We start from the raw sequence: 23629 nt of genomic DNA on the forward strand, positions 1-23629 counted from the left end.
GTCAAGCGAACATTGATTTAAATATATTTATTAAGTTTTAAAATTCTGACAACTTACCTATATAGCCAGCAGTTTAATAATGTGTAAGAAGGGAAAAAATAATAAATTGAGATAAACAAATTGTGTTCAGTCGAAAACAGTTGTGGTTGTGGAGAATGGTTATTGGGCTTTAAACGTTACTACTTTATTGATAAGTCAGTGGCTAGAGAAAGAGGACTTTCAGATAGTATCAGTGGGCAGGAATGGAAACGTGTAAGTTGTTAATGTAGTTTAATCAGCAGGCAGAAATGGAAACGTGTAAGTTGTTAATGTAGTTTATTCTTATTTTTTTGCAAACGCATTTACCATTACATATGGCTTATATTCAAAATATATATGTAGGAACATATATAATATGGCAAACACTTAGTATTTATTCGATTCACTTCAAGCACAAAACAGGCTTCTTTAGTGAAGGCACTCGCACAAAATAAAATAACTGATTTTAAGTAATACAGTTATGTCTTTGACAAATGGTCGTTATCTTTGTCAACCGATACAATTTAGACTAATAGTTTTATTTATTTGTTAGTTATATTGAACATTCGAAGATAATGCTTCTTTGTTTATTTGAAACTTATTTTATTTTCTGATTTCTCTTGTAGATATTGGGATTGTGACATTTGCAGCGACACAGATTTTAGCAGACACTGGTATCACTATGGACGTTTTATGTCAATTATGTTTACCTTTTTTATAGATATATTAATATTATAATTTTAGGCTTAGTAATAACAATTATAAGAAATATATAAGTAACGTTTAAATTATATATGTAGTATGTCTCATGAACAATAGACGGTAACCAATAAAAATATAAATCTTCAATCGTTTTATTATTGACACAATTTGTGATACAATTTTAACTGTTTTACATGCGTAACCAACAACAAACACGGCATCTAACAATGTATTGTTGTTCTTTTTAAGGTCTTTTGGAATGTTACAGCTGTCGAAATGCCTCTAATATCAATGTGTGTAACCAAGCCGTTACCTGTGCAGCTAATCAGGTATAAAACAATACTGTGATAATTTGCCTAAATGTTTAGTTGACTTAATTACTACTTCGTTGGTAAGAAACGTAAGTTATCAAAAGCAAATTGATACAAGTGTAACTGCATATAACGTATTATGTAGAAAACACAATTATTCTGATTGGTACATGAGCCATAACGTCGGAAAAATTCTAAAGTGCTTCCTTTCGATGAATAAGTGCTTCTTATCATGAATGAATAGGGTCTTGTTCGCGTCTTGTTATGTTGTATACAAATACTTGTGAAAATCTTTCTAACCCCTACATATTGCACGGCAATGAAGATACAAACGCCGTTCTATCTGCATTTTTCTACGCACATACGGCGACCTTTTTACTGATTGTTATTTGCATTTCTTCTTGTAGGCGTGTTTCATGGAAGTCATGACACAGGCGAATGCTCAAAAATCGTATACGATGTCGTGTCGTGATAACAACGTAAAGTTTACATCGTTTCAATGTTTAAAGTTTTGTTGTATTTGTTTGACAGTTGCTTTGTATTATCAAGTCTATTTAGTTGTAAGTATATATGCTAAGTTTTCAAAATGACCCAGTACAACACAACACATATATAAAGTTATTATAATATTAATTGATTCAATATAATTTGATGAAACATGTATCTTTAAACAGTTTCGCTTATACGTGCAAGTGGCAGTGTTTAATATAAATACATGTGTATTGAATCGTTAAGCAATTGTGTTCGCAATCGTCAATGTTTACAATAGCAGTGTATCCGTTATTAAAATTAACACAATTATTGATTACTTCTGTGTTTGAATGTTGTTTAGGATTGTAGCAAACTGAGTTCTTCTATTCATCCGGTTGGTCGATCCCCTGACGGTCTAGTTAGGAGGCAATCTTCTTTCGATCACCATTATTGTCGAGAATGCTGTTCCAGCTCATTGTACAACATAGGAATCTGTAACCACACGCAACGTAAGTATTTTTGTTTATAGCGCTTGTTTGAGTTATTATGCATGTAACCATGTTGTTATGTACGTATTTGTGCGATACTACACGATTTTGTTTTTAATTCTAAAATGATTTGTGAGTTTTTATTTTCAATCGTATGTAATTAAATTAATTAAATGAACTAGTTATTTATTGCCTTATTGTAAATCATAACATATGTTTTTATAACGTTATAACGGTTTTATAACGTATCTATTATTTAAATGAACGCGCGTGTTTGATTGTTATTGTTTTATTGTTATGTATTATCAAACCCCGTTAGTTATTCATTACATATGTAGAATCTCTTTGTAGTATATTTGTGACTTTGTGCCTTCAAATATATGTGTGTTACGTTTTACGACTTCATTTGGGCAGGACCAAGCAAATTAAAAGCTAGTGTAATTATTAAGAAAGGTGGGCTTAATATGATAGCTATTTGTTCTTTTGAAAAATACGTGAAAATAACATGGCGTTAAAGATTACTGTCAGGTGAGGGAAATTGTTATACACTAGTTAAATCGATTATATATATCAAAACTATGTTTAATACTGGCAAAATGTATGCAGAGAAATTATGTTTACACTTGAAAAAACAATGTTGGCTCGATGTTCTTTAAAACTGTGTATTGTATATTAAAAATGCTTCCTGTAACAAAGGGTAATTTTAAAATTGACAAGAGCCATTCTTGTATTAAACGTATATATGAGAGGGGTATTCGTTTTGGGAGAGATATTCTGACAGGAATAAATTGTTTTATTTCCAAAGTTCTAAAGAATCTTTTGACGAACATGTCGGAACAAAAAGTAAATGTCGTATTGTACTAAGGATTAATTAACATTATAAGTAAATATATTTAACATTTTGAAACATGCCAAATTTTGACAATAAAACTCAATGACCTAAATTACCAACATACATGAAGAAAATAGTAAGGCGCACGATAGAAAAAAAAACAAATTTATAAAATATAAATCCAAACCAATGGCATTCAAGCTTGTAAAACAATATGGAATTCAAATTGTTTTATATCGACTGGAAAAAAGTACATGAACTCGTTTTCAACCATACGAAAGATAAATTTATTAGATGGTTTCAGTGCTGAATGGTGTACATAATCTTAGAAACAAAATCTCTTAAGTTCAAAATGAAAAATATTGCCAATAATCTATGTACATTTTGTAATAATGAAGTAGAAAATAGTAAGCACTTGATTTGGTATTGTACATATTTCCAATAAATTGTTAAATTTGTTGTTGAGACTATTAATAGAAGAATACCAAGCTTAACTATTTATATTAAATGGCAGGAATTAATACTTGGAATAACGACCCCAAACATGAATTTTTTAATCACTGTGTGTCTAGAAATTAAACGGTATATTGTTCATTCCCAGAAGAAAAACAGAATCCCTTCAACTTTTGGACTTGTAAAAATCATAAAAAACACAATTTTAAAATATACAAAACAACAATTAAAACAGATGATGAATTAAGAGACTGGTTCCTTATAAAAACATCTCCCATAGTAAGACTTATCGTACACAACACATAATATAGATACTGTATATATATATATTTAAATCACAAAGTACTTTGTAAAGTCTGCAGTATAAATGCATTTTACACAATGCAATTAAGCACTTAAGTTACCTTTCAAATGTGCAATACATTACAGACAAATATACACATACTTACATCTAAAACCGTATAATATGTATGAGCAAATTAGTTGGTATAGTTCTTGAAATATAAGAACATATACATTGTATATGAATGTATGCTATATAACTTTATGTATGCTGTTTGAGTGTCTGTACTCCTATTGTTGTACTTAAAATACTCTGTAAATAACATGCTTGCATGTATATTTGTAATATCTTACGGAAAGAATAATTTAGTTTATGTACAGATCTAATACCGGATCTTAAAATACCTTGTATAATATATTCGTGCATGTATGTCTGTAATATCTTACGAAACAAATGTCATACAACAAACTTAAGAAACATAATGATGCTCAATCTGTATACGAATATCAAAGCTCATGAAGTTAAGCATGATGTTTGAACTGTATGTGTTTGTCTTGCTATGTTTATTGCAGCTTCTGTCTGTGAAGACGACCCAAGCATCGACTGTGCAAGAATCAGCTCAATTTTCAATGTGTGTGAAGATATTCATAAAGCAAAGATGGTTTGTCCAAAATTCTGCAACCTTTGCAATATTGGTGCGTGGAATGTGTGAAGTTATGTTTATGTTTATATTTGATTTTTCTTAAGTAATTTATAGTTAACAACTTAAACTCTCACATATCTTTAAATAAATATGGTTTATTGATATTTAAAATACCGGCTTGATTGTAATACAATTTTTAAGAATGTATTTTAAGGAAAACACGTAGTTTTTTTACTAGTACATGGAAGGCACAGGCAAGAAAGAAATTCATATTAATACTTCAGTGGACGGAAACTGGAATACATGGTTATCCTGGACCGTCTGTGACGTCACGTGTGGAAATGGAACTCGGTCACGTGATCGAGCATGTACCAACCCAGCGCCACAAAACGGAGGTCAAGATTGTATAGGAAGTAGTGTTACAAGCGAAACGTGTTCTATGGCAGTTTGTCCAAGTACGTGTTTATTTGGAACGATAACGCATTTGCACTATATGCTTAACAAATCGAGCTGACACAAGCATAAAGCTTTTATCAGTGGTCACAATTCATGCATTAACTATCGATTACAAGATCAGTTGGTGTACGGAATAGTATATCTAAAGGAATAATTTAACTTGATTATGCCACTACTGTGTATTTACTGAGAACACGATCTGAGAACTACTTTTTTGTAGGCTTGGAATGTCGCTAACCTCATTAAAATGTAAACAAACTGTGTATTTAGTGTATTTAGAAAATTAATAAATAGTAAGTATTAATTAAAACTTATATCATATAACTAGTTTATAAAAAATGGAAAACATGAAAGAAATTAGCATTCATCTATGGGAAAAATAAAACAAATACAAATGTGGGCCTCACTTGTTTCACTTAAAAAGAACACACATTATACAGCATTATAACTTAAAATAAGAAACCTTAAACTTAACCAAAAAAAACTTAATACGTTTTAATAAAAAAGTATACATGACAGATTTGATCAAAAGAAGAATTTAGGACAACTTATACTTTAAAGATGCAAATGCTTTCCTGTTTTGTGTCACTCTTTAAATAGCATTTCAAAAAAGGTTATATCATATACAATACATTTATGTCGACAAAGAAAAATTCAAAATAATACTGATGATTTCTTAGTCAATACCTGCCATAACTTATATTATATAAATACATGAATAATTCAATTTTAAAGATTTTTTTAAATAATTAAGTTGCTTTCTTAATCAATACCTGCCATATCTAATAATACATGAAATATTCAATTTTTAATTGTCCGAATCAAAATTTTACATAAAACTGCTTTTGTTTCCACATCTTTGAAAATGTTTGTTCACACTGGTAGTCTGGTAGTCTTGTTAACCTCAAAATGAAAAAAAGAAACCTTTATAAAATCATCATTAAACACTCATTGCACAACTACTTATAAAATAAAAATCGACTCATTTTTCACAATTTTATTAGTTTGCAACTGATATTTCCAGAATTTTTAACAATGTGCGACTCATTTTTTCACAATGTTGAATAGTCACCACCCATTTTTCACAACTGTGAACAGTGTGCGAATCAGTTTTTTTACAATTTGGACAGTGTGCAACTCATTTGTTCACAAAATAATAGGGCAGAGGTTGCTGCACAAAGATGAAAAAAGCCCAATGCCAGAAACTATATCCAAAAAATAGCTCCATGGCTTATCGAATCTAAACAACCCATTCTACTTTCAACAAGCACACAGACCAATGACAGTAGGACTAGTGGCACTGGCCGTTGGTTCATCAGCATGAAAATGGGTGTAAAGATTAGCACCAGTGCTTTCCACAGGATTTTTGTCAGGCGCCCCGGTGCTCCTAGGGGTGGTTCGGGATTTTTTTTTATTTTACGTGTCAATTCACGTTTTGTGGTGCGTTATAACTCAAAGAAAAACAGCGTCAAAATTATTATAGCACAGATAATGAAACCATGTGTAGTGTGCATAAGTTGCAATAATCCAACTCCCAGCTATTTACCATGTACGAATGTACTTATAAAAGTTCAGAGCATTCAAGAAGAACTATAGTGTGCCTGTATAACGATGAAACTTACCAACCACTCGACCAGGAAACATATTGTGCAGACTATGTGGATTCAGGATGCTCTCCCACTGATATCATCCAGATCATTGGTCAGAGGAACGTACAAAACATCATTAATCGCAGCAATATATATCTCCGACTCCAAACACACAGCTTGCAAAATCGCTGAATATTTCACAAAAGCAGCTTCCTATGAAAGTTCCAGCAACTCGAAATCCACAAGAAGTCGCGTTCCACACCCACTTCGACATCGCACGCGAAGGCCTGTTTTTCGGGGCAACCGTTAAAAGCTCACAACTAAACGTAGATCTATGCTACGGAGATTGACACGTTGGAAAATAAATCACTCTTATCACTTTCAATGATCGCACTACATTAAAATCCCGTTCCATTTGGTTATTGTCTATATTGTTTGAATATTTCACACTACACATTCGCTTTGAAAATAACGGTTACTGTGTACTTGGAAGTACATGTAAATGTCGAATGTGTTAGTATAAAAAAAATGGTATTGTGTTTTTAGTGCAGAAATTGTTATTTTAAGTATCGACATTTCACTTCAATTTTTTTATTTTGTTAAATTATGTGCGTTTAAATTGTATTGTTTGTTGCTTACTTTCGAACTATTTCTGTATGAGTAAATATGCATAGAGGCTAGCGGATGTAATCAGGCTGCTACTAATTTTCATGTTTTACTACAGTTCATCAATGAAATTTAGCGGTTGTTTGTTTTTGTGTTTTTTTTTGTTGTTAACATGTTCATATTTACTTTAAATGTGGCATACTAAATAGAATATATGGTTGGTGACTTTTGATATCATGTGATATCAGACTCGTCCGATATGGAGTGTGAAAAGGCTAGGCAAGCCTCGCCTTATCCTACGCCATATCAGACTCGTCTGATATCACATGATATCAAAAGTCACTAACCATAAATTCTCTATATATAACCATTATCAGGAAAAAACAATAATTATAAAAGTCTTCAGACATCTAAACGTTGCCTTAACAAATAAGGATAATAAATACAAAAGCACGGTAAAACAATCATTAAAACTTTCCTTGAATTTCCAAAGCAGTTCACGGTAGTTGGAGTGAATGGTCATCATGGGGATCGTGTTCAGTCACTTGCGATATTGGCCTGCAGAGACGTGACAGGGGCTGTGACACCCCATACCCGGCTCTAGGTGGAGACCACTGTTTTGGGGACTCCAGGGATGATAGGATATGCTATGAATCGGCTTTCGCAAGTACTTACACTTTGTTCAGTTCATATAGTATTACAATTATTTTATCAATATATGAAATGAAATAATAAACTTAAGTATTGTGTAATAAAATTTAAGGAGTTGTTAAATACAAATATACTTCTTAACATAAGCAAAGCGTCAAGCAATACGTCTTTAAGCAACGTTTGAATGATATGAACATGTCGTGTAAGGCGTCATAAACATGCTTCTTAAAAATACTTTAAAGTCATAAGTATTGTATACCTTTACAAACTTCTGATGACGCGTCGCATACCTACGAATCGCCAGATTCGATGGTGACTCGGGTTAGCGTGGCCCGAGGATATATCTGCATTTGTCATCAATAGCAAGGGAAACATATTATTAATAATTTAATAATAAAGAGATGTTTTATGCAGCTGCATTATTTATGTATTGTACATATCGATCAATGTAGATCAAGACAAACACTCTTGAAGTATTCAAAGATTTGAATAATACAGTGAATGAGATTGATAGATAACCAAACTGATACGTGCAGGAAACGGGCAGCTATCTGTACTATAAAGTTATTGAATAAATAAGTGCATATAGCAATAGGTAAATAAAGAAAGGGACATAACAATACACATCGGCATTGTATCTTTTGTGTTTACTTAGACGGAGGATGGTCCCCATGGGAACAATGGAGTTCTTGTTCAGTCACCTGTGGAGACGGGCTGCGAACAAAAAATAGAGCGTGCAACAATCCAGCGCCATCCTTCATTGGTCGTTATTGCGACGGACAACCTCAAGTCACTGACCTGTGTTATAACAAACCATGTTTAGGTTGGTATTATTTAGGTTATGTTTAATCGCTATATAAGATCTATCTATATCAGTCAATGATGGCATGTATAGAAAAAAACTATAGATGTTCAAATACGCTTTTCAAGGAAGTTAGCCAAGAAGCAAATTTTATTTTAATACAAATTGACGCACATTACCGTTATTGATGAAATAGTACTACATGTAAATGATTTTCTTTATAAAATATTATATAATATGATAGCATTTTAAAACATACGGATCAGACATAGAGATGTGTTTTAAACAATTTAAGAAATATGCTCTGCTAGTCCGCTCATCGCCCTGAGATCAAACTCTCCTTTTGTGCCAACATACTTAAATATTTAAATGACACACAGTGTGTTAAACTCACTTATGAAATAGCGTCACCATAATTATATAACTTGGTTTACGTTATTTGAAGTGTGTCGCGTAAGTAATTATGACTTTGATCGATAGGTTTTGAAAATTAAACTGGATCAGCTAATAGTTTACATTTCACATGACCGAGGACTAGCCTATGGGGTAAATGTGTTTTACCAGACGCCAACCGGTTACACAGACATATGCAACTAATTTGATGTTAAAATAGGTGATGCTATTTTCTATCCTCGTATATCTTTGTGATATCGAAAATCAAAACCAAAATATTTTGTAATTAGTGTATACCTTTACATCTTACTGAAAACATGGGGTTTTGCACTATATCATGCAAGCTAATTCATAGGAAATCCGTATCTCACTTCAACAGATGGGAAAGTGGACTAGTGTGTTGTATCCATATACGTAACGTTCTTTACGACATTGGAAAAACTTGTTTAATTTTTAAACAAACACACACAATATTACACTTACAGAATTGCGAACATCTTACAAAGTCTTCATGCGCGTCTTTTTACATCATGTGGTTCGTTTATTTATGTGATTCATTACTTTATGTTAAACTGATCCGTTTTCAAAGAATCTTTCAAGAGTATATTTGATTTGCTGAAATCGACATTAAGCAAATAATTACAACAATAGTACTCTTCGGAGGTGTATCGTGAGTTGCACTTCATTCGTTTATTGTCTTACATCGCGATGAATACAAAATCACACATTCAACCTATGCGATAAACATTGTATAACACCATAGTCCTTTAATATAACATATTTACTCAACAAATAATTGGTTAACATGCAATTTCTTATAGTTGTTACTGTTTCAGAAAGGCAGAATGTGGCGTTCTCAGTATATTTGCAACAGTCGGTGTACAAAATGAGTTCAAACCAAACAATCAAATTTGAAGTCGTTGTTATAAACGACGGAAATGCTTACAACCATAGCACAGGAATATTCACAGTTCCAGTATCCGGGGTCTATATGCTCACGGCGTCCTTAGAATCACTAAATAGTCATCGGCAATGGTTTAACATTGTTGCGGACGGTCAGATACTTTCAACAATTGTTTACTTCCCGGCAAATGATCAACATGCAACGGGTACAAATGTTGTAATTGTTCGTCTTAACAAGATGCAACGTATATGGGTTGCAGTGGATCCACTCGATACTGGGGAATCCCTACAAGGTGTAGTACGCACATCAACCTTTTCTGGACTCTTTTTGTACGACTGATTTGAGTTTCGCATAAGGATGCGGTTTATTCATTAACAATATCAATAAAATAAACAGTTTCCTTTTAATATTTCTTTGATGTTTTGTATTTATTCAGTCAAAATAGTACGCTGCTTGGTTAATGTATGTTGTGGTATCTGATGACATGGTTAAATGTCACATTTCGCGTATTTTATTGAGCGTTAAGGCCATTAAATTGTTTTTGTAAAATGTTCAGTAAAACAATATTTTGTTTTATAAAACTGTAACTCATTCTCAAAGTGGTTATATGAGGCAAGTATATATTATTCCGAATTAAATAGAGTAACATATGCTATATATATATATATATATATCCTAATTATTATTTTTTTGTTGATAATAATTCATTAGTATTTGTAATGAGGTATACAAATTATGAGGACGTTTAATATTCTTGCCTGAACGCAAATCCTTGTGCCATAGTAAGTAGAGTTCGAATACTTCATAAAAAATAACATCCTTACTAACTTTGTATTCAGGCGCTACCTACTAATTGTCATATTCCGAAACAATTTTAGAATACCATGCTTGTATATGTAACCTTGGAAATCAATGAGGTTATTAAACCCAACAGACTGGCTCGCTATTAAGATAGTAAAATAGATAAAAGCTTAAACAATGCATGGTTGAACCGCCTCAAGAATCTATTTTATATTCAATTAGCATGTTTTGAAGAAAACCTTTATATGATATTACAACCCGAACGTTAAAGGGCTTTCAGGGTTTAGGCAAGACAGGTTTCCATTTACAGTGCAATTTTAACATTGTAATCCCTGGCGCGGATCCAGTTTGTACCACAGGTCTTTATTTCTTTACGCTTTGTAGAAGTCCAAATATTAAACCGTAGGACCGAGCTTTTTTAGATGAGAATGTTGGTTACATTTCTATTTAAACCCCTTCTTTTTGGCCCCGATACTTTATTTGTTCAACGTAATGGGCATTTTCATATATGACCATCCGACTGACTGTACTTGCATCACACCGCAATGTTACGGGACCGAAAACACATCATAATAATTACTATACACGATTCAATTAAGACTCACACATCGAGATAATATTATATGCGAATAAAAAGAATCATTGTTGAACTGCGTAAATATTTTTTAGAAAAGCATGATAAATGCAATATTCTGAACGTGATTTTTTTGCACATTGGCATCAATAGCTATGAACATTTAGCAGTTTATAGTTTAATGTAATTATAACTTGATTCTCTGAAAGACTTTTTTAGTTTTATGGTTTACTTTATTTTATGCTACAGCGATTTGGTTTGTACTGTGTGGATCAATAAAAAGTATAGTCATACATATCTTCAAGGTTGCAATTATCCATTCTCCGGATACTGTAAGCAGAAAAGATAATGTGTGTTATATGGATAAAATGTAGTTACGATCATTGTTTACATAGTTTATTTATACAAAAACACTTGTTATTGGTTTTATTTTGTAAACAAATGTGATGCCAATTTTTTTAATGACTGTGAGGTCGTTCAATCATGTTTATATTTGTTATTGTTGTGTTTTATTAAATAATTTTAAAAGCCGCGCGTTTTTTTTTCGTGATTATATCGCTTGATATCGTGCAAAAACTAGATAGTGTTCATTTTACAAGTAAATCGTAAAAGTATTACATCTAATAGGCATGAGAGCTTATCAAGAGAGTAATATTTATTTTGAATCAGTGATTTGTTTCAATGTATTCGATATAGTTGGTTTCTACTATTTAGACATTGCGATATTCATACCGCTTTGTTTATAACCACGCCTATGTCGAACTTATCAGAAATAATCCAATCCATTTGCCCTTCATGATAATAATGTCGTCTTGTTTCAAATAAGATACAAACAAAGCTGTCTTATTTGAAACCGAGTTTCGTGTCAAAATGCACTTCTTGATTATAGATTTTTTATTTACTTCCCCTTTAGTACACAACTCATTTAAACATCCGATCCCTCAGAAGTACTCCAAATTGTATGAGCAGTGTCTATTGTATTAAGGTTTGCTGTGATCACAAGTTGCCTCTTGAGACATGAGGATATACTCAGATAAATGCTGTGGCCATAATCTTCCTGTCATTTTAACATTCTTGTAAAATGGAAGAGATTGCCAAGAGCTCCTTGAAAAAGAATTATTCCGGCTTCCTGGTGAAATTTTTAAATGGTTCAATCTCAAGTGACAATTTCGTATAAATTATTACACAAAGCGATGACAAATACCTAACTGAAACAAAATCAAATTCGTCATCTAGTAATTGTAAATGCTTTGAAAAGTACATTTATTCTAAGCAGATCATAAATGTTCAATACTTTTCTAAATGAAGTAAACGAAACCCGTCAATGGGACGGTGAAAACGCAATACTAATATACGTTTATTTATAAAAACGCAATCTCAAAGAATTGATTTGACTTCTTATCTTTTCATGCCAAATCATGTATACATGCTTAAAGCACTCCTTACAAACGTGTAGGCTGTCATTTGATTAATACAAATCTTGAAACTATATTTTCTATAAAACATTTAATCAACAGTAACGAAAGCTACGATTAAGGATTTTAATAAATCGTTGTGTTTGCATAACGTCGTGTTGCTTTATTTACATAATTGTAAGAGCGTATGTTTTGATGTGTTTTACTTTTATTTGATAACTGTAACAAAGAAAATGCAGATAGTTAACTTGTATTAACATTTTATTCAATCGCAATTCATCAAAACACATGTTAACGACTATTAAAGTCAGAACAAACAGTTTCACACAATGCATGTTTGACATATAGTAAGAAGACACTGCATATGTGCTCACTTTAAACATTTATCAACTCATGCGGTCTGAATTAAAAATGTCGATAATATAATTTTCGATTATTGTTTAAATGAACAAATGCTAAACAAAGTATTTTATAAGAAATGTACATAGTTAGATAAGTATACAATGCTTTTTAAACTACGTTGTTGAGTTGGTCTTAAGAACATAGCGACGAAACACACCAAAATAAGTATAATCAATTCAATCACATTAAAGTAAGTATAACATCAAGAACTAAGAAGAAAATCGTTTAATAGTGTTTTTAGATAACCGTGTATTGTTTAGTGCATTATTAGTCACTTATGAGGAGCATCAACCATAAAATTTGAAATCGAACATAGCATTACTTTTTCATTTAGTTTGTGTTGTTATTAGTATAATTTTCTATTAGCAATCGGTTTTTAATAAAGATTTATTGGTACACATTTTCAGTAAATTGCTATAATAGATTATAATACTTATTTCCGTGTACTCAAGCCTCTGAAAAGTCGCCAATCCTTTGCAGTATCACCAGTTCCGGAATCTTTCATAATATTCATGACGTGCAATTGTTAATTGTCAATGGTTCTAGTTGTGGACGAATTGTGTGTTGAGAAGATCTTATATTTTGTCCCGAGGACTTAATCTTCCTGTTAACAATTGATTTTTGCCATTCGTTGTTCACGAGCAGTTCTCTGGTGCACCGTGTATATTGAAGTGACTAGTGACTTTTTTTTAATAATTGGTTAAGTTATTTTAGTAAGCGAAAAATACTCGGAAATAAAAATTCAATAATTAACTTAACACGAGGCATTACCAATACATATATAAAGTCATTGATGGATGTTTAAGTTGGTTTTCAAATGAAATTTTTTATATTTCAAATCATACTGTGCTGGAATGCATCTTGACACGAGAACCGAAAGAAACAAATGAGTTTTCATCTTATTTCAATCATAGCTCTGATTTTATTTTAATTTCTAAATTAGAAACATACAACACGAGATTTAATATATGCGTGCAATGAAAACGACTACACAACATAATTCCAAGTATGTTTCATCAAGATTGAGTCATATAGAAGTGTTTACAGTGGTTACAAGGTTTTTCTAAGATTTAACCTAGTGACATTGTCTGGGAGCTAAAATTTGTGTTCAGACATATTTTTATTTTTAGGTACGACGGCCACTTTGGGCAGTGACGCGAACTCATATGTACATGTTTAGTAGAGGACCTTCCAAGAGGCATTTTCCAAAGTTCAGCAATTTTTTTTAGACATTTTGAAAATATAACAAGAATACGATACAAAACTTAAATGCAATACCGGTTTTCAAATATCTATAAGCCGATATATTGCTTAACAAATCCGCCTCAAAAACTTTGGAACGATTCTATGAGCCGCTTTAATGATGCAATCTTGATGACAGTTTGTTGGAATGTTGATCTTGACATCATCTAGGCTAATTCTGGGTCCATTGAGATCAAAAACAAGGTCACTGTATCAACTCTTAAATAAATAAATGGTGGTTCAATCTTGAAAAAATGGTCAGAATATTAATCTCGATAATATAAGGCCATGTTTAAATATGGTCTTAGTGATTAAAACTAGGTCACCGGATCTAATCTTTGACAAGTTGTGTAAATTAAACTCAGATGAGCGCTTTAAGGTCACCATGACCCTCTTGTTGTTTTTCTTTTTGTTAGGGCTACGGTTATTACATTGAACATTCGTTTATTCGTATTTGAACGTGTATCAAAACTTACATAAAAGTGGGGATTTCTTTTTTAATAAACAACACTTCACTGAAAACAGGTACATGTATACTTTAAATGCTCAGCCTGTCAATTGTATAAGCGTGCATACTAAATAATGAAGATATATGTAAAAAATATATTGAACGTGAAAGTCGGGCATTGTACGGATCGTTAAACAAAACAGGAAAATAACTTTATCGGACATAACTGGAGTTTTCAATCAAAATAGAAACTCTACAGTTTCCAGACGCACCGTTCAGAGGAAATTGTATAGTGAAGGATATCACAGGCGAGTTTTTGTAAAACGGATTCAAATTCGAGAAATCAACCGAAAGAATCGCGTAAACTGGTGCAGAACAAACAGGAGGAGGACTGAAGGCCATTACTAGAAAAGGGTGATCTTCAGTGACGAGTGCAAAGTTGATATCTGGACCGACAATCAGGTTTTCCTTTGGAGAAAAGTAGGCAAAGATTGGCTACCGTGTTGCCTCGGAACTCTCCCAAACCCTGAGTTCAGTTTGATGATATGGAGTTGCATTACATACGAAGGTGTCGGTACTGTTACTGCTCTAAAGGGTACCATTTATGCTGAAAAGTATATTTCCATCCTAGATGATAATCTCTGGCTCGTTGTAGCTCGCCATTTCCAGGATTGAAGGTACATATTCCATGACAACAACGCCCCGATACATAGAGCCCGGGTAGTATACCAGTTCAAAACAGAACATAAAATTAATTATTCTATGATCTGGCCTGCCCGAAGTCCAGACTTAAATATATAATAGAGAACGTATTACATAGACTTAAAAGACAACTTAAAAGACAACTAAAAAATCAACCTGATATCGTAGACATACAAAATAAGCTCGAGGCAGCCATTCGGGACATCTAGATAAACAGTCCCATTGAATATATCAGACACTTATATTCGAGCTTACCAACAAGAACACAGAGTGTAATAAAATCGAAACGCTATATTACCAAATATTAAGGTAAATCGTTGGTGTTTAATATATTTAAAACACGTTGTTTTGTGAGGAACATTTATTGTTGAGGTCACGTCAGCCATTTAGTTTTTTGATGTTCACTTGTGACGCATCTTATGATCTTGTTTCCAACCTCCTGAAATGCATGCACGTTCACATCTGACCCAGCCACTGTCTCATTGACAATGTTCCGTGAGTAGGATCAGCTGTGTAGGGTGAGCAGTTTGTAATATGTGTCTGCATTTTCTCGAGATCAGGAGTATCTCTTTTGATGCGCGCCTCAGTTGAGTCTTTAAGTTGTGGGCTTGAAGTATATACCAGGTATGTGAAATCTTGTATGGTACAATTGTACTCGGATGTTACATGTGCATATAGGGTTGAAAGGTTTGCATTTTCTCGGTCATCCCACTGCCGCCAATAAGACCCACTGTGCTCTTTAGAGACTTCATCAATGTTTGCCCAATGACAAGATCACTGCTTAGACCAGTCCAGTACTGATTGCTCCTTCGAAAAGCGTGAAAACCATCAGGGAATCTCGATAAACGTCTGAGTGCGTTTCTTCTAGGCTGCACATTTGCTGAAGATAGCAATAAGCAGATCGCAGGTTATAAGTGTCAAGCTGCAGCAAAGAAGGATAGACAATCTGATACTGCCTGCAAATGCATCAGCCAACACCCAATAAGATCCACCTTGATCAAAATCCTTGTCATGCTTACCATAAGCTGATAATTCAGCCATAATGTTCATATCTTTAATGTTTTGGCAAGTTAAATTTTGTTCTTCTCTGTAGCTGTATCGATTTTGATAAAAATCTCAAAACATGTAGCATCAGCTAGCATTGTCTCGCCCCTAAAAAGGGAAGAATAGAACTCCCCTGCTTGATCCAGCAGTATACGAATTTCGGGATCTTCCGGTGTCATTTCGGCTATAAGCTGGCTGTCTAGGCACTTGTCAACAAAAAAGTAGCCTCGCAAAGCCCTCTGGACAGTTTTCCCGCTCTTAATGTGCACATTGCATTTTCTTCATACACAGTCGCAAGTTTTTGAGACCGGTTCCTTCCACGACGTAGCCTTACAATACAAGGATTCATCAAACGTTACAATGTTCGGAAGGTTGTGCCTCTTGGCATGATTGCAAACAAAGTCTAATGTTGACATAATGCACGATTTGTCCCCAGAGTACATATTGATCATAGGCAAGAATTTGACTGACGAATGTCCAAGGTGCTGGCTTCCCTGATGCAAACTATGCATAATTCTCTGCCGATTCGGTATTGCCTGTCTGAAGTTGAAAGAGACTTCCAACAAAATATCGACCCTCTAGTCATAATCTAGAAATCTCTACAGGTCTTCGAATACTACTTCATGACAAATATGCCTTGCAAAACGGTACTCAAAGATAGTATTGTTTGTCTTATTTCTAGTGTTCAGCTCTGGGGTATGTTTTCGCGGAATCAGAAAGTTCGTCCGTGTTCTGGGGGTGATAGATGCAATGACACCGATCCCATGAAAAGGACCGTTGCCGTCAATGGTGGTTATATTGTGGTCAATATTATCGGCGGCAAAGAGAAAAAACATCTCCAACCAATCTATATCATTACCTAGGACATAAGGTTCCACAAAATCAATCCGCTGCATTTTTCTCAAACCTCATAACTTCTGTAAACAGGCCACATATACCGGCATTGTTGACACAACCTTTGAAGAAACAAGTATAAGGCAGTGTTTAGCACGTGCGTGTCTGATATGTGCGTACAATGGTGGTCTGTATTGATTTTTTGTTGTTTATGACGCTTTAGCTTCAATATCAGATGTTTGTATACAAGATTTTACGGGGTATTACTATTTAAAACAAACATGAAAAACTGTGAATTATAAAATTACGAAACAAAAACACATTTTAGAGTCAATAGTGATTGTAACAGTATAGGCCTTAAATTGAATGCATGAGTCATACGCCGTGCCACTCTGTTAGTATATACATACATGCCTCCGCAGTTTACTCAGTCTATTGCTAGCGCTCACCACAAGCACGCACACTATCAAGTCGCCTGATAATATATTTATTATGGATGTATAATAAACTTATAACCATACGTGTAGTTTATTAAGTACACCATAAACATGGTGTAAGAAGATAGCTGATAATTGGATTAATCCGTTCGGACAGTTTCAAAACATAGTGTTATCTGTGCCAATTATCTGGATCTACGCCATGGGTGATGAACCACCACCAGCGGTCGCAATAGCAGCGCCAGCGACAATGCCATCGTTAATTCCGTTAACTGGAAAGCTCGACATGGACGGTAATATTGCCACAAACTGGAAAAGATTTAAGCGCTCGTGGAGTAACTACGAAAAAGCATCAGGACTGAGTGCCAAAGCAAAGGTTTTACGTGCCGCTACGTTCCTTACACGCAAATGACCGGAAGCTATGGACGTGTTCGAGGGATTCGCATTCACTCAGGACGAAAGCCAGGAAGACATAGACGTCATTCTACAGAAATTTGAAGCACTCTGTGTTGGGAAGACCAATGATACGTACGAAAGATACCGTTTCATACGTGCGTACAAGGTGATATGGACTCATTTGACACATATTTGTCAAAAATACGCCAACTTGCCAAAACATGCGAATAAGGACAATTGAACGATGACTTAATCAAAGACCGATTGGTTATCGGAAAACGCGACACACATGTGCGTAAACGTCTTTTACAAGAAGACAAATTAACTTTGCAAAAATGCGTTGATATGTGCAGGGACGCAGAAGCCTTAAGTGCAAAAATCAAGACAATTAGCAATGGTGCGTCAGGTGTGTCCGACGATGTGTATTTCGTCAAACCAAAATCAAAGCCGCAACAAAAGCAAAACAATCACAGAGGACGAATGTCAGCCGTAAAGAAATGTCCTTATTGTGGAACAAATTGCATGCCAAACAAGTGCCCGGCCTTCGGAGTAAAGTGCCGAAAATGTGGAAAACTTAATCATTTTGCGCCGAAATATCGCTCAGCCAGAAAATCAAAACACAAAAGACATGAGAAACAATGTGACCTTTCAGATGAATGGGAATTGCGATGACATTTTAACACTAAACGCAGGAAAGTGTTTTAAGAACAAAATTTATGCAAACATGTTACTTGGGAAAATAATTAAATTTCAATTAAATTCAGGCGCGACAACAAATATCATTCCACGGTCACTAATCCCAGGAGTTGAAATTGAATGCACTGAGTCAAAATTGAGAATGTATGACAAATCAGTGATCAAAGCTGAAGGGAAATGCAAATTAATGATAAAAATCCAAAGACACATGCTAGGTACACTGTTTAATAATAGTGATTGATAAAGATGTGACCCCGCTACTGGGCGCAGAAGCAATACAAGAAATGCAATTGATAAAAATTCAATATCATAACATATGCCCTGTGGACAACTCTGATTGTTTGTCAATGCATGATATTGAACAGAAATATTCAACAGTCTTCATTGGTGAAGGTGAATTTTTTAAGCCTCTTCATTTGAACATTGATGATACTGTTCAACCAGCGAAAATGCCTGTACGACGCGTGCTGTTATCATTGAAACTTGAGCTTAAAAAGCAGCTAGATAAACTAGAGAATATTGGGACAATTACGAAAGTTGACACCCCCACTGACTGGTTATCTAGTTTGGTAATTTTGAAACGTGCTTCTGGAAAGATTCGTCTATGCATCGATCCTAAGCCACTTTACAAAGCGCTGAAGCGTAGCCACTACCTGATGCCAGTGGTTGAAGATTTTTTACCAGAACTCTCACAAGCAAAAGTATTAAGTAAATGCGATGTCAAAAATGCTTTTTGGCATGTCAAGTTTGATGAGGAGTCTAGCTTTTTAACATCATTTGAAACGCCTTACGGAAGTACCGTTGGCTCAAATTGCTGTTTGGAATATCTCCAGTACCGGAATACTTCCAGTAGTATTTGCAAGAAAGCCTTAGTGGTCTCAGTGGAATATGCGCCATAGCGAACGATATAATTATTTACGGAAAAGGCTCAACAAACAACGAAGCCGTCAGAGACCACGACACCAAAAATTGTTGCAACGATGCATAGAACGCAACATTAAATTAAACAAGGACAAGTTGCAGCTACATAAGACACGCATTCCGTTTGTTGGTCATTTATTAACGGACAAAGGTGTTAAACCGGACTCCGCGAAAGTTGAAGCAATCATGAACATGCCGAAACCAACATACAAGAAGGGTGTGCAGAGACTATTAGGTCTTGTCAATTATTTGATAAAGTTTCTACACAAGCTAAGTGACATGTGTGAGCCACTACGTCAGCTTACACACAAGGACAACTTATTCCAGTGATCCCATGCGCATGACGAAGCACTACACGCGATCAAGCAAGCAGTGTGTAATGCCCCTGTGCTACGATATTTTGATTCAAAGCTCGAAACTACAATCCAATGTGATGCATCCGATACTGGATTGGGGTGTGTGATGTTTCAAGATGGACACCGTGTTGCATTTGCAAGTCGAAAAATGTCAAAATCGGAGATAAACTATGCGCAAATCGAAAAGGAACTCTTATCTGTGCTATTCGGATTTGAGAAGTTTCACCAATATATATATGGTCGAAAAGTGACTGTAGAGAGTGGCCATAAGCCGTTTGAAATAATAAGCAAAAAGCCGTTGGTCAGAGCTCCGAAACGTTTGCAGAGGATGCTACTCAAACTGCAAATGTACGATTATGACATTGTGTACAGGAAAGGCGAACACATGTTCATATCGGATACGCTTTCAAGAGCTTATCGTGGCAATGGTTCAACGAAACGAAACGACGTTCACTCTCGGAGTAAGAAAAATAGATTTAAAGTACAAAAATTACGGACTATCTTGTGCTTTCTCAAGCAAAACAAGACAATCTACGCAAGCAAACACTAGCAGATCCGACCTTAAGAATCGGGATTGATCAAATACGCAACGGATGGTCAAATACGCCACGAGTAGCAAAGCCATATGTATCAGTGCGCGATGAACTCTCATGCGAAAATGGAATTATATTCTGATAAGATCGCATAGTGGTACCGAAATTGTGCGAAAACACGCGCTAGAACATATTAATTCTCACACTAGTGTTGAAGGATATCTAGCAAGAGCACGCAACAGTGTTTATTAGCCGAACATGACGTCAGAAATAAAGGATTACGTCAGCAGGTGTGAAACAAGCCAGTCGTTCGGTAGGAAGCAGTGTAAGCAAACGCTTATCAACCACGACGTACCAGATCGTCCATGGGCTAAAGTAGCAACGGACGATTTCACATTCAACAACAAAGAGTACTTAGTGACATGGACTATTTCAGCAATTTCTTTGAAATCGATTACTTGGAACAAGCCACGTCCAAAATTTACATCAGAAAGCTTAAGGTAGCGCACCCATAATGATTACCCGCGATTTCTTCGAAGAATGAAGAGCCTGTGTAAAGTTGCCGATGCCAAGTGGTAAAGGCGATAGACTAGAAATCTTTTGGGATTTTCCCGCGCAGGTTCGAATCCTCACGACAACGCATACTTTTTATGACGCGTTTTATTTCTTTTCTAACGTAATTTGATTTAATATAGCATATACACTATGTTAATTGTTAAATATGTTGCAATTTTTATGCACATTTTTCAATTTTTAAAATTAAAACAGCGATATGGCTAAATTGGGTTATTTACTGCTGAAAATACGAAGAATGCATGTTGCATTTTTATTCTTATTTAAAAAAGTAAATCTGTCTATTTCTTGGTATTTTGCTGTATATATTGTATCCATTAAAACTAAGTTCAAAATATTACTTAAATGATACTATTTTTAATTGTATGCACTTTGTTTTTAACAAATCCAATTTCTACTTGGCTGAAACCACTTTCATTGCATAGCGCTCTTCCATAGATAACAAGTTATAAAAAGTAAATGTCTGTAAAAAAAAGTACTTATTTCATATTGTTTAAACTTTTAACATCTTTACTGAATATGTTCACACCAACTGCATGCCAATATTTGAAAATCTGGATGAATTATGGAACTTTCATATACCCCAGGGGTGCAAATAAACTGGACAAAAGCCGAGCATGGGGGTGGTTTTTAAAAAAAGCAGTATATATTTGTTTAAAGCACGGAAAGCCTTCCTAAAAATTTGCATGTAGTTCAGTGAAATGCTGCTGATTAAAAAAATAATACATTAGATTATATTTGGATAGGTGCACATTATGGATGCGCTACCTTAAGCAACACTTCGCAAGACACGGAATACCGGAAACGCCTGTGTCAGATCAAGCTACAGTGTTCAAGTCTGAGCAGTTCAAAGCTTTTGAAAATGAATGGGACATTTCTCACTCATACTCGTCAGCTCGATATCCCCAGAGCAACGGAAAAGCCGAGAATGCTGTTAAACTGGCAAAGAACATAATAAAACAAGAGGGCCAAGATGGCCCTAGTTCGCTCACCTGAGAGGAGTTGGTTCATTCAATCTTTACCAAATGTCAAACTTGACCTAGATATTGTCAAGACAAACATCCTGGTCAAGTTTCATCATTATTTCATCTGCGAGTCATGATCAATGTAGCTATGAAGTTTCATGATCCTAGGCGTAAGCATTCTTGAGTTATCATCCGGAAACCATTTTTCTAAGTTGAGGCACCGTGACATTGACAGCCAACGTTTTTTGGCACTGTGACCTTGACCTTTGACCTAGTGACCTGATAATCAATAGGGGTCATCTGCGAGTCATGATCAATATACCTATGACGTTTCATGAACCTAGGCATAAACATTCTTGAGTTATCATCCAGAAACCATTTTACTATTTCAGGTCACCGTGACCTCAACCTTTGACCTAGTGACCTGAAAATCAATAGGGGTCATCTGCGAGTCATGATCATTGTACCTATGAAATTTCATGATCCTAGGCATAAGCGTTCTTGAGTTATCATCCAGAAACCATTTTACTATTTCAGGTCACCGTGACCTTGACCTTTGACCTAGTGACCTGAAAATCAATAGGGGTCATCTTCGAGTCATGATTAATGTACCTATGAAGTTTCATGATCCAAGGGCTAAGCGTTCTTGAGTTATCATCTGGAAACCATTTTACTATTTCGGGTCACCGTGACCTTGACCTTTGACCTTGTGACCTGAAAATCAATAGGGGTCATCTACGAGTCATGATCAATGTACTTATGAAGTTTCATGATCCTAGGCCTAAGCGTTCTTGAGTTATCATCCGGAAACCATTTTACTATTTCGGGTCATCGTGACTTTGACCTTTGATCTAGTGCCCTGAAAATCACAAGGGGTTCATCTATGAGTTATGATCAATGTATCTATGAAGTTTCATGATCCTAGGCATAAGTGTTCTTGAGTTATCATTCGGAAATCATTTTACTATTTCGGGTCATCGTGACCTTGACCTTTGACCTAGTGACCTGAAAATCAATAGGGGTCATCTGCGAGTCATGATCAATGTACCCATGAAGTTTCATGATCCTTGGCATAAGCGCTCTTGAGTTATCATCCGGAAACCATCTGGTGGACGGACGGACCGACATGAGCAAAACAATATACCCCCTCATATCTTCGAAAGGGGGGGGGGCATAATGAGAAAACTGCCCCCCCCTCCCAACAGCCACGTTATTCAACTGAACGGAACCATTTTTGAAATCAACTCTCGTATCAAGGAAACAAATGTTCTGAGCAATCAATAAAACCAATGTTTTGACCAACGTTCATGATGATTGGGCAAAAATTGTGACTTCTAGAGTGTTAACAGGGTTTCTCTATAGCCAAATAGGGAAAACTGCCACTATATACATTTAGAGAAAAATGCCCCGCCCACTGGCGGCCATGTTATTTTACCGATCTCGACCATTTTTGAATTCGGCCGAGACATCAATTGAACCAATGTTTAGACCATTTTTCATGATGATTGGGCAAAAATTATGACTTCTAGAGTGTAAACAAGGTTTTTCTATAGCCAAATAAGGAAAACTGCCCCGCCCACTAGCGGCCATGTTTCTCAACCAAGATATCATTAAGACAAACATTTTGACAAAGTTACATGAAGATTGGGCATGAAATGTGACTTCTACAGTGTTAACAATGTATTTTT

The 23629-nt window shown here is 34.9% G+C and overlaps 1 protein-coding gene across 2 annotated transcripts; it reads left to right on the forward strand.

Annotated features, from left to right (window-relative positions):
• Positions 1 to 237: 237 nt before the first annotated feature.
• LOC127878045 (thrombospondin-2-like) lies at positions 238 to 10124 on the forward strand. 2 transcript variants are annotated; one of them, XM_052424450.1, is made up of 10 exons: positions 238 to 297; positions 645 to 692; positions 970 to 1049; positions 1439 to 1510; positions 1864 to 2011; positions 4131 to 4253; positions 4486 to 4656; positions 7346 to 7519; positions 8159 to 8326; positions 9535 to 10124. In XM_052424450.1, the coding sequence occupies exons 1-10, from the start codon at positions 288 to 290 to the stop codon at positions 9939 to 9941; spliced, it is 1401 nt and encodes a 466-aa protein (XP_052280410.1). In that variant the 5' UTR covers positions 238 to 287; the 3' UTR covers positions 9942 to 10124. The 2 variants fall into 2 exon arrangements, with proteins under 2 accessions (XP_052280410.1, XP_052280411.1); XM_052424451.1 differs by having other exon boundaries at positions 7349 to 7519.
• The last annotated feature ends 13505 nt before the right edge of the window (positions 10125 to 23629 follow it).

The sequence above is a fragment of the Dreissena polymorpha genome, chromosome 4 (genome assembly GCF_020536995.1).
Source record: "Dreissena polymorpha isolate Duluth1 chromosome 4, UMN_Dpol_1.0, whole genome shotgun sequence".
NCBI lineage: Eukaryota > Metazoa > Mollusca > Bivalvia > Myida > Dreissenidae > Dreissena > Dreissena polymorpha.

Bases quoted from the DNA above. Each gene is read 5' to 3' on its own strand.
- LOC127878045 (XM_052424450.1), top strand. The intron at 4,254-4,485 runs GTGCGTGGAATG...TTAATACTTCAG, and splicing joins CTGCAACCTTTGCAATATTG to TGGACGGAAACTGGAATACA. The intron at 8,327-9,534 runs GTTGGTATTATT...TTACTGTTTCAG, and splicing joins TTATAACAAACCATGTTTAG to AAAGGCAGAATGTGGCGTTC.